The following is a 10,226-nucleotide window of genomic DNA, read 5'->3' on the forward strand; positions in this document are numbered from 1 at the left end:
CCCATTTCTCAGCCACTTGGAGAAGGGTGGCTTGGGTGCAATGGCCCCTTAGGATGGATGGGTCACTTTTCTGTGGTGAGTAGGCTTGCTGATACAGCTTGCCTGAATGGGTCTTAGAATCATAGAATGATTGGGTTGGAGGGGATCTTACAGCCCACCCTGTTCCAAGCCCTGCTATGGGCTGGGTGCTCCCTACCAGCTCAGGCTACCCAGAGCCCCATCCATGGCCTTGGGCACCTCAAGGGATGGGGCACCCCCTGCTCTGGACAGCAGTGCCAGGGCCTCACTGCCCTGAGTAAAGAATTCCCACCTAATATCTAACAAATCTCCCCTCTTTTAGTTTAAAACCCTTTGCCCTTGTACTATCGCTACCAGACTGCGTAAAAAGTTGCTTTCCCTCCTCATAATGAGCTCATCATATAAGGAGGATCCCAGATCTGCACATAGAGCACACAGCTCTGCGCACCCCAAAAATTAAGCCATGGCCCCAACGCCCACCCTGAGGCGTCCTCCCAGCCCCAAAACCTGCCCCAAACAGCACTGAGGCCGACTCACAGTTGGGGTTGCTGGCACCATATGCGATCAGCACACAGGACACAGCAAAGCAGGCACTGAAAGGGAAACAGAACCATGAGTCTCCTGCAGAAAGCTTGACATGGGCCAAATCACATCTCCCTCTCCCTCCTTAGCACCTTGTTGAGCAAGCTGTGTATAATTTGTGTAAGAGGGAGCTGGTGATTTGGAAAGAAAAACCTAAGGAAATACCCAAAGATTACAGAGAAGCCTTGCACAAGGGCTGAAGCAGCAATATTCCCTCCCACGGCTGTGACACAGCTCTGTCTGAACCCAAAAGCACTGTTAGTTTTCCAGCACAGAGCTTTACCAGCCTTCCCCTCGAGGTGACCAAAGGCAGCAGCAGCCCTGGCCCTGCAACTCAGCCGCAGTCACAGCTCCTCTCAGGTAGCTCTGAGTCAGACTCGCTCTGTTTTCCTCACCCTGCCTGGTTTCTGGTTCTGAAAACCCAGCAATGCTGGGGTTCAGGTCACTATTACCCCCACATGCTATTACAAAACCTGCAGATGATCTTGTTATCCAAGACAGAAAGCAACACAGACACCAAGTGGCAATAAAAGGGACCTAGAGAAGGCAGGCAGGACGTGCCTGTCCTGGAGTTAAGTCTCCAGCTTGCAAGCTCTGATGTAACATCTTGGGTTTGTGCCTCTCAGGACACAGCTCCCAGCCCAAGGAAAGAGCTACCCACTGTGACTCACAAGTGACTCCTCTCTTCCCCCAGGCTCCATCTGTCCAGGCAGCTGAAGCTCGGACATCGAGTCTCAAACCCTTCCCTTATGGAGCAACTCACCGTGCAGCCCCAAACCATCCCAGAGCTGCTCCAGTGCAAGGCCAGCAGCTCCCAGACCAACCCTCCCCTGTTCCTGAGGTTGCAGGGTCATGCCAACAGGCACAGCACCCTAACAGCACCCATCCACCCCCAGCCCACCCTGTGCCCAGGACACCAACCTGCCAAGCAGCCTCAGCTTGCGAGGGCCATACTTATCCATGACAATGCCCAGGGGCAGCGTGATGGCACTGAGCAGGAAGGAACCAATGGTGAAGGCCAGGTTCAGCATCTCATCCTGTGCGTTGCACGAGGGCCATCTGTGCTCTGTTGTAGTGCTGTTCTCAGCCTCGGGGCTGTCGGTGAAGTTTCCTGCATGGGGTGATAGAGGAGCATCGCTGCAGTGTGTTGGGATAGGGAGATAGAGATAAACCCTGTGATACACTGAACGTATGGGGATACTCAATTCTGATTATAATCAGTAAGAAATGGAAAAGGGAAAGAAAAAAAGAGCAGGAGAAGGGGAAGTTGATGAGCTCAGCTGTGAGCACCAGGAACAAATCTCCCACCAAGGAGCAGCAGGGCAACAACCTAAAGACAGGGCAGAACCACCTGAGGACAGAGCTTCGTTCATTTATAAAATGAAGCCCCTGCAATCACAGGGCTCTGCCTCGATAGGACGAGAAGGGACAAACACAAAAATAAAGCCCTCCCTGAGCAGTTTGTCATCACAGATTTTTTCTGAGCTAAACTGGAAGCTCTCACAGCAGCCAAATCAGCTATTTCAGGCCCTGACACTGAGCTGATGGGAGCTGGCACAGCTCGAAGGACGAGCCTCCTGGCCTTGCCATGCAGGGGACACGGTGGCACAGCCACCCGGATGGGACGAGTACTGCTCCTACAGGCATGCAGCTCACCGGTCACTAATGAACTGATGAACACACAGCTTCTGCCCCATCGTAAACATTTTCTCTTCTTTCTGAGAAGGTTTAAGCCATGCAGATCGGTTACACCTCTGGATTTCTGGTCATGCCTTCACAAGAGGAGCTGCGCATGCAGACTCCCACGCTGTGCAAAGCTCTTGTTGTGTAACAGGCACAGAAACAGGATGGGGGGGAATATAGGAAAAAGAGAAGTTTCCTTTCCCCTGCAGCAGCAGTTTCAGTGCCTCTTGTCACAAGTCCATCCCAAGAATGCTTACATCCCCTACAGCAAGCATGCATGCCTTTAGACTTTCATTAACCCAGAGCACTCGTGCACTCCACCCCTCCTTCTGCCTGCACTTATCTGACGTTTCTGTAACCTTTGCTGGGATGACAAAGCACTTGCTTTTTTTTTTTTTTTTTTTTTTATACTGCTGCAGCAAACCAGTGACAGAAAGCACTCTCTCCCCTCCATATTTAATAATTGATCTGACAAAGTTCAATACTAAAGGAAAATTAGAGAGAGGGGACACCTACACGTGTGAAGCAAAACCAGAGATTCCCAACGAGCTGCAGTTAATTAACAGGAATCCCTCATATCCCAGTGCCTAAATGCTCTCTGCTTGCTGTGCTCAGCATCCCCTCATGCCACCCCATGTCCCCACGGATCACACCACCCCATCCCCATCCACCCAGCCCTGGAATCACAGCAGTGACTGGTTTCACCCTGCTTCTCCCAGCTGCCATTTGCACTCTGCTTGCCCAAACAAACCTCCCAGCTCTGTGTCAATGGCAAACAAACCACCTTGCAGACGTCACACATGAGCAGCAGCTCACAGGCTGATGTCAAACCTTCCTCTGCCCCCTCCCAGCCTTCTGCAAGGTGTCCCCATTCATTTTGCTGCAATATGGTGATCTCAAACTGTCTGTGATCAGTGATCACTGTTCCTTCCCTCTGCCATCCTGGTGGATAATTAATCCATTCTTCTCTTGCTATACTAGCTATGGATATGCAAAGTGACAGATGAGACCCCAAAAGCCCCATGTCCCACCACCATCAGCATCCCTGCGATAGAGTGGACAGAGCTGGAAGCCTTTTGTAGTTTGCACAGAGCCCCTAAATCCTTTCACCAGCCTCATGCTGGGCTCAGGACCCTGAGCACCACTGCCTGCCAGCATCCCTGTGGGCTGACATCCCTGGGCTTCACCCAGTTTCTCGGGCTCTCTGCAAGTTCATAGCAAGCAGAAGTGGACGAGAGGCTGAACTGAGACAAACAAGGAGGGGAGGGGGGAAAGAGTGACAAAACTGCAGCAATTTCCATGTGTCAGCACTCTGCAGAGCCTGGAAGGAGGGTGGGGAGACACAGGCAGTGCAGTGACCTTACAGCAGCATGTGTCACCAGCCCTCAAACCTGAAGGGACCTCAGAGCAGAAATGTTCAGAGCTGGAGCAAATGCATTGATGTTAACATATTGATGGACACAGTCACAACGTGACCCTAAGGAACAGCAAGGGACAGAGGCAGCACTGCAGCAGGATGGAGCAGGGCACCCAGCACCTTGTTTACAGCAGCTCTCTGCCAGTTCCAAGGATGGGCTGGGCGATGTGGAAATAAAAATTGTTTGTGAAAACAGCAGCAGCCCCTGAGCAACAAGAGAAGATCCAGCGAGGCGTAATGGAAATGATTCAAGCAGCCCTTGGCACCTTCTCATCCTCTTGGAGCTGACACCGTAAACAGGGCATTTTTGGAGGGGTGTACATGCAAGCCCACCTGTGTGCCATTCAAACTGACACTGGGCACAGCAGCACAGAGGTTCAGGCCACGCACGGTCACTGCTTTCTGACCAACAAGCAAGAGGCTGCAAGTCTTTATCAGCAATTACAAGAGCAAAGTGCCTGCTTTTACAGCTCTCCCCTGCAAGCAGCAGGATTTCGGCTGCCCAATTAGTAGTTGGAGTTACTATTTAAAGCATGGCAGAGCTTAGGTGAGAGGAAGGCTGCCTTGGTAATCATTTATGTCAAGCTCATCTCTGGGATTTGTTCAGGCTGCAACATTTAAAGCCATCCTTCCTCCCAAATTAAGAGCTGTCGGTTCCAGCAGAGGGTCAATTATTAACTGCTCCTTGCTGACCTCTCTGAGTCTGCAGGAATGAGCCTGGTTGTTCCAGGGGCTGCTGCCATCTCACACCAGCACCAAGGATTCCTTTCATCTTGTAGCTTAGATCAGAGGGCGAGACAGCCCCAGCCACCCCAGTAACTACACAGCCCACAGGGCTTCACCTTCCTCTTTTTTGAAAAAGAACAAAAAAAAAACCAACAACAACAAATAGGGTAGAGGAAAACAAACCAACAGGAGCAAAGTCTGCGAGCGCTGGTTAAAAAAAGTCAAAGCAAAAGGCATGTGCAAACAGCCGATCTGCTGCCTGCCCACATAAGAACATGTTTTCTCTTTTTCAGGATGGTGTCATAGTTCTGGGAACTGGGAGGAGATGTTCTTGCTTTACACTGCTGCAAACACCATCGATTTGGGTTTCCCTCTCATTTCACCTCCAGGACCTCTCCAGGCACCTGGCGAACTCCCAACCTCACACAGTGCTGGGTTATTTAACCCCCATCTGCTCCCTGGCTGTGGCCCCACTGCACAGCAGCTCTCACCCCACGCTGACACAGCCAGCAGCTGCAGCTCAGCACGGCGTGCTTCCTGTCGAGCTCAAACATCCACCACGCTCACGCTTTTCCTGTTTACAGGGTCGCACACGCAGCCTTTCCACAAGCACTCATCACATCTCACCAGCTTGAATGGAATAAATACAGCTGTACGAGAGTTCTTTTTTCCCCCACACAGAGAAGCTGTGGGTGCCCCATCCCTAGAGGGGCACAAGACCAAGCTGGGCAGTCTAAACTGGGGAAGGGGCCCAGCCTACAGCAGGCATGGGGGGGTTTAAGCTCAGTGATCTTTGAGGTCCCTTCCAACCCAACCCATCAACCCATGGTTCTATGATTCAGGCTGTACCTCCCACCTCAGAGCCCAAGCTCCCACCACAGACCCTATGGCTACAGCTCAAAGCCAAGCTCTGCACCCTCTGCCCTTGCCTGCATTAAGGTGTGTTGTTGACCTGTGGTGAGTGAATCAGCTTATCTCATCCCTTTGGCTTTCCACAGCCCCGTTTTAGAGGTCCCCTTCCAACTGGCTCCTTATCTCTGCTCTTTGTGAACTAATTATCAAGTTCAGCTTTCTTTTTAACATGCTCCAGAAATGCCCAAGCTTCCCAATCCACATCCCAGCACTGCAAGTCCCTGTACGGATCAAGTTCCCAGCAGCTGATAAGGCCCAAATCCTGATAAAGAGCGCAGAATCAGCATTTGCTTCAGCTGGTTAAAGGCCAAGTAGTAGTGTAGTAAAATGCAAATGGGAACAAAGTGCCACCACCAGACTCCTTGTCAGCAAATTTCAAGCATACTTCTCAATGTGGTCAGATCTGCTGGCTGGAATGGGTAAAGCCCTCCACTCAAATCCTGCTGCACAGCTGCTTTCAAAATATTTGCTACTTCAGTGTCAGGATGTCCACCTCCACTCTCATACAACAGAATGGACATGCTGTGTTTGTGGGGTGGATGAGCATCACCCAGAACCAGAGGGCAGGTGGAAAGATGGGGGAATCTCAACAGGAAGGCCATGAGACCTTCATGAACATCAGACCCTTCCTGGGCAGCTGCTGCTACCTGCAGAGAGGAGACTGCAGGAAGGACAAGGTCTAGTTTTGTCTTTTGCTGGAAGATACCACGAAGCACAGAGCTTTTTTTGCTGACAAACACAAAGCTCTGCCAAGAACCTTTGGCTCATTAGGAAAAGTCTTTTTTTTTCCCCTCCCTGTTTTGCAATGCATGCACACAGCAGCATTAGGAACAACAAGTGCCCAAAGGCTACTAGTTATAATTTCTTTCTTTCCACCAATCTGCCAGCCAAGGGCTGCACGAGTCATTGGGTTATGCTGAGAAAGGAAACCACTAGGATGCCCTAAACCCAGCAGGGGTCAAACTCAGCTGGGTGCCAAGAGCCCTGCAGCCACTTAGGGCTGCACCAAGGGTGTGTGTCCCCAGTGCTGTGAGCTCTGGCTCCTCTCTACCTAATCCCTGAGATCAGGGCAGTGGGGACAAAAACAAATAAAGGAAAATGAGTAAACAAGGGTGAGCTGGCAGAACTGGTCCTCCATGCCCATCACCTCCGAGGACATTAGAGACACAAGTATTTGAGGACAGTGGAAAAGCCTGAATACCTGAATTCCTCCTAGGGAGGAAGCTGTCCCACCCCAGGGCACAGTCTGGCACCTAGGAGAAGCCATTACCCCCAGGGCATAACTCCAGCCCCACATGTGTGCACCCTCCCTGCAGCATAGGCAGACACAGCCTGCAGTCAACAGGGAGAGGCCAAGGCAAACCTCACTGATATGGGAGAAGTGGGCAAACTGAATGCAACCAAAGCAAACAGCAGCAGTGTGGGACTCGAGCAAAGCATGGCTCCCATCTCTGGGCACAGAAAGGAAAGCAACTGTGCTTGGAGACAGTCAGCATTTGCTTATCAGCTCCTCTGTGCTTTATCTTGGTGGCACGTAGCCTCCACCTGGCTTTAATGGAATCTTTCACACAGGTCTGTGACAGTCACCATTCCTTAGTGGAAACACAGAGGACTGGGATGACAGGCTGTGCCTTGTATGCTCTGGAGATGTAAAGGCATCACCACACCATGAGCACAGGGCAGGAAGACAACCAAGCCCTGAGCTACAACCAGTGCTCTGCGTGCTGGCCAGGTGCAGCCACCCAGGCTCAGCAACAGCAGCCACACAAAGAAACAACCCTACAAGCAGCTGGTGAACAGGAAACACTGTGAGCAAGGGAAGGAACAAAGTATCATCCCACCTATTCACAGCCACTTGTTGCTTGAAGTTGGTTTCCCCACATTCTCAGATTTTTCCCTCCTATTCTCAGCTATTACCTACTGTGGCTCTGGGTCCACACGCTTGTTTTCCAGCTCCCTTCCCTTTGCTGCTTCCTCTCCATCCTGTGCAGCCAGCCCACATTTGGATGCAGCCCCAACACTCAGCCCCTGCCTCCCCTTTGCCTTCCATTCCCTTCTCAGCACACACAAACCCTCCTCAAGAGCCATCATCCTCCAGAACCCCTCAGTATTCCATTGCCCTTTCCCTATAGAGGTCAGCCAGATGTCCATGCAGATGAAAAACCCATGGCCAAGTGGAAGAGACTGTCCAGAAAAAGCTCCTTTTCCATTCACTCTGCAGCAGCAAGCCCAGCCACACAACACCATCACAAGGATGCCAACCAGTTTGGAAAGGAGCTCACATCCCATCTCTCCATCCCAAAACTGACCAAGGCCTCAAACTTCTAACTAACCCACAGCCCCCCAAAGGGGGGAACAACACCAGTGAATCCCAGCAACCATTTCTTACGGAACCATTAAGGTTGGAAAGATCTGGTCCAGCCACCAATCCCCAGCGTGTCCACTCAACCAAATCCCTCCAGCTCTACCACCAGCTCCTAGCAGCACCCTTACCTGATTCGTGGCACAGGTAGGAGTAAAACCCTTCTGCCTTCAGCATGATGAGCAGGGACCCCCAGCCCAGCAGGACAGCTGAGAAGAGCAGATTCTCAATGATGGCTGTGAATGCCATCCACCAGCGCCGGCGGTGAGCAGTAGCAAGTGTGGGTGCCATGGCTGCGTGGGAAGTGCAGCCTTGTCCCGAGCCTCAACCTGCAGGGAGCAGAGCAACAGTGGTGAGCTGACAAACACAGCATATGCTGTGCAAGGAGTGCAAGAAAACTGCCTTAAGGAAATCTCTCCACTGGAAAGCAAGAAATGAATGAAAGGCACTTGGGCATAAAGAGTAAATTTGCAGGTAGTGGCTTGCTGGGTGACCAGGAAGGCAGATGGAGCATGGGTGCCCTTAGAGCAGCCCCTCAGCGTGTCAGAGCCACACTGCAGGGCTCCATTCCACCTCCTGAGCAACAGGTATGAAAGCACAGCAAGAGCCTGCTCCCATATTGCATCCATTTATAGGGCAGCAAGGAATTGTGTGCCAGAGTGGGGGCTGCAGCACTACAGCAGCTCTGCTTTGGGTCAGGAGCACAGATCAGTGCTGGGAGGTGGCTGTGAGCATGGCTCCTATGTGTGTTTACAGCACAGAGGGATGGGCAAGGAGCCCTTGTTGCTAACCAGCACAGCGGGACGCATCCTGCCCCACAGTAGACGTGCAGATGGCTGGGCACAGTGGGCTGGGACAGTGGCACGTGCTGTTCCATCTCAGCACATTGGCATCCCCCAGGCCGCCCCGCAGATGCTGGGGATTAAAAGCTCCAGCCCCACCTGTCCCAGTCCCTGTGGCCAAGAGCAGATGGAGCAGCAGCCCTGAGTAATCAGGGGAGCTCCAGAGAGCCCCAAGAAACTCAGCACTGAGGTCAAACAGCAAGTGGCCATTTTAGACAAGCTGTTTTTTTTTCCCCCCCAGCTCAGAGCATGCCCTGATAAGGCGCTATGGGGAAATCAGCGAGCTGCACGCTGCAGCCCAGAAGGGTTTCTCGGGGCTTTCCACGAGGCTGAGGCCCCAGCATAAGGCAGCAGGAGAACAAGGCCACTCTGTAGAGCCCCCCAGCAGCAGCCCCCCCACACACACCCACCCACCAGTGCGCAGGCCCACAACGCGCTTCCTCCACGCCTCCTCTTCCTCATCCTCACCCCATGCAGCCGCTCGCCCACCGCCCCCAGCGCAGCACACACACAATCCCCGCTACATACCCCCCTCTCCCACTCCATCTTCCCCCTAATCCCCCCCACACCCCATTTCCCCACCAATCCCCCCTCTCTCTCTCCACCGAGGCACGCTGTCCCCACGCACAAATCTCCCCGTGCATCCCTTTTCCCTTGCCTAACGCATCCATCCCACAGAACACCACTCCCCCTGCCAACCCCCCCACTCCCCTTCCCCATATTAAAGGGCACCTCACCCTCCCCATCCCCAAACCCCATCGCAGATACACCCCTCTACCCCCAACCCCACTGCACCTCGATATATTCTCCCCTATGCAAAACCCACCGCACCTATGCAACCTCCCCAGAACACTCCCACCGTGCAACCACTCCTATAGGATGTGCTCTCCTTAAATCGCTCCGCGCATCCCCTCCTTATCTTGTCCCCCCCCAGCAGAAAAAAAAATATATATATATAAACAAAAAAAGGAAAAAAATGAAATAATAAAAAAGGAAAACGCTAACAACAAGACTAAAACGAAGCAAATAAAAAATAACGATTAAAAAAAAAAAAAATTAAATAAATAAAAGCTCCCGCTTACCACCAGCTCCGCTCCCACCGCTGTGCGCGCCGCCGCGGTCCCACCCGGTGCTTTTTATCCGCCCTCCGGAGCAAACAGCCGCCTCCGCTCATTGGCTGCCGCCTCGACCAATAGCAGAGCCCGCCGCTGCCGCCGGGGCACGTGCCGGGCCGCGCGCCCCCGGTACTCAACCCCCCCCCCTCCCCGAGTCCCTCCCGGTACCGCCCCGGGGAGCGTTGAACGAGCCCTCCGAAACAGCCCCCGGGGATCTCCAGGCGGGATGAAGCAGGGCGTGAACCTCCAGAGTGAATGGGGAAGGATAAGTCACCTTTTGTGGACCCACAGAATGAATGGAGGGAGGAAAATGCACCCCCTGCGGGCCCCCGAAGTGGATGGAGGGAGGAAAACGTAGCGTTTGTGGACCCCCAAAGTGAATGGGGAGAGGAAAACACACCGCTTGTGGACCCGCAGAATGAATGGGGGAAGAAAAATGTATCCCTTATGGAACCCCAGAATGAATGGGGAAAGGAAAATGCATCCCTTGTGGACTCCTAAAGTGACTGGGGGAAGAAAAATTGACCCCTGATAGAACTCCAAAATGAGCGGAGGAAGGAAAACGCACC

General features: G+C 52.7%; 1 protein-coding gene across 1 annotated transcript in view; it reads right to left on the reverse strand.

The window, feature by feature from the left end:
- Positions 1 to 9,703, reverse strand: part of SLC43A2 (solute carrier family 43 member 2) — a 29,322-nt gene extending 19,619 nt beyond the window's left edge. Inside the window, exons 1-4 of the mRNA XM_031591727.2 lie at positions 9,625 to 9,703; positions 7,832 to 8,029; positions 1,522 to 1,711; positions 556 to 611 (exon numbers count right to left, since the gene is read on the reverse strand). Coding sequence (XP_031447587.1) covers positions 556 to 611; positions 1,522 to 1,711; positions 7,832 to 7,991 — 406 coding nt within the window. The 5' untranslated portion in view covers positions 7,992 to 8,029; positions 9,625 to 9,703. The remainder of the gene's footprint in view (positions 1 to 555; positions 612 to 1,521; positions 1,712 to 7,831; positions 8,030 to 9,624) is intronic.
- Between the last annotated feature and the right edge of the window lie 523 nt (positions 9,704 to 10,226).

The sequence above is a fragment of the Phasianus colchicus genome, chromosome 21 (assembly GCF_987193195.1).
Source record: "Phasianus colchicus chromosome 21, bPhaCol1.hap1.1, whole genome shotgun sequence".
Classification (NCBI taxonomy): domain Eukaryota; kingdom Metazoa; phylum Chordata; class Aves; order Galliformes; family Phasianidae; genus Phasianus; species Phasianus colchicus.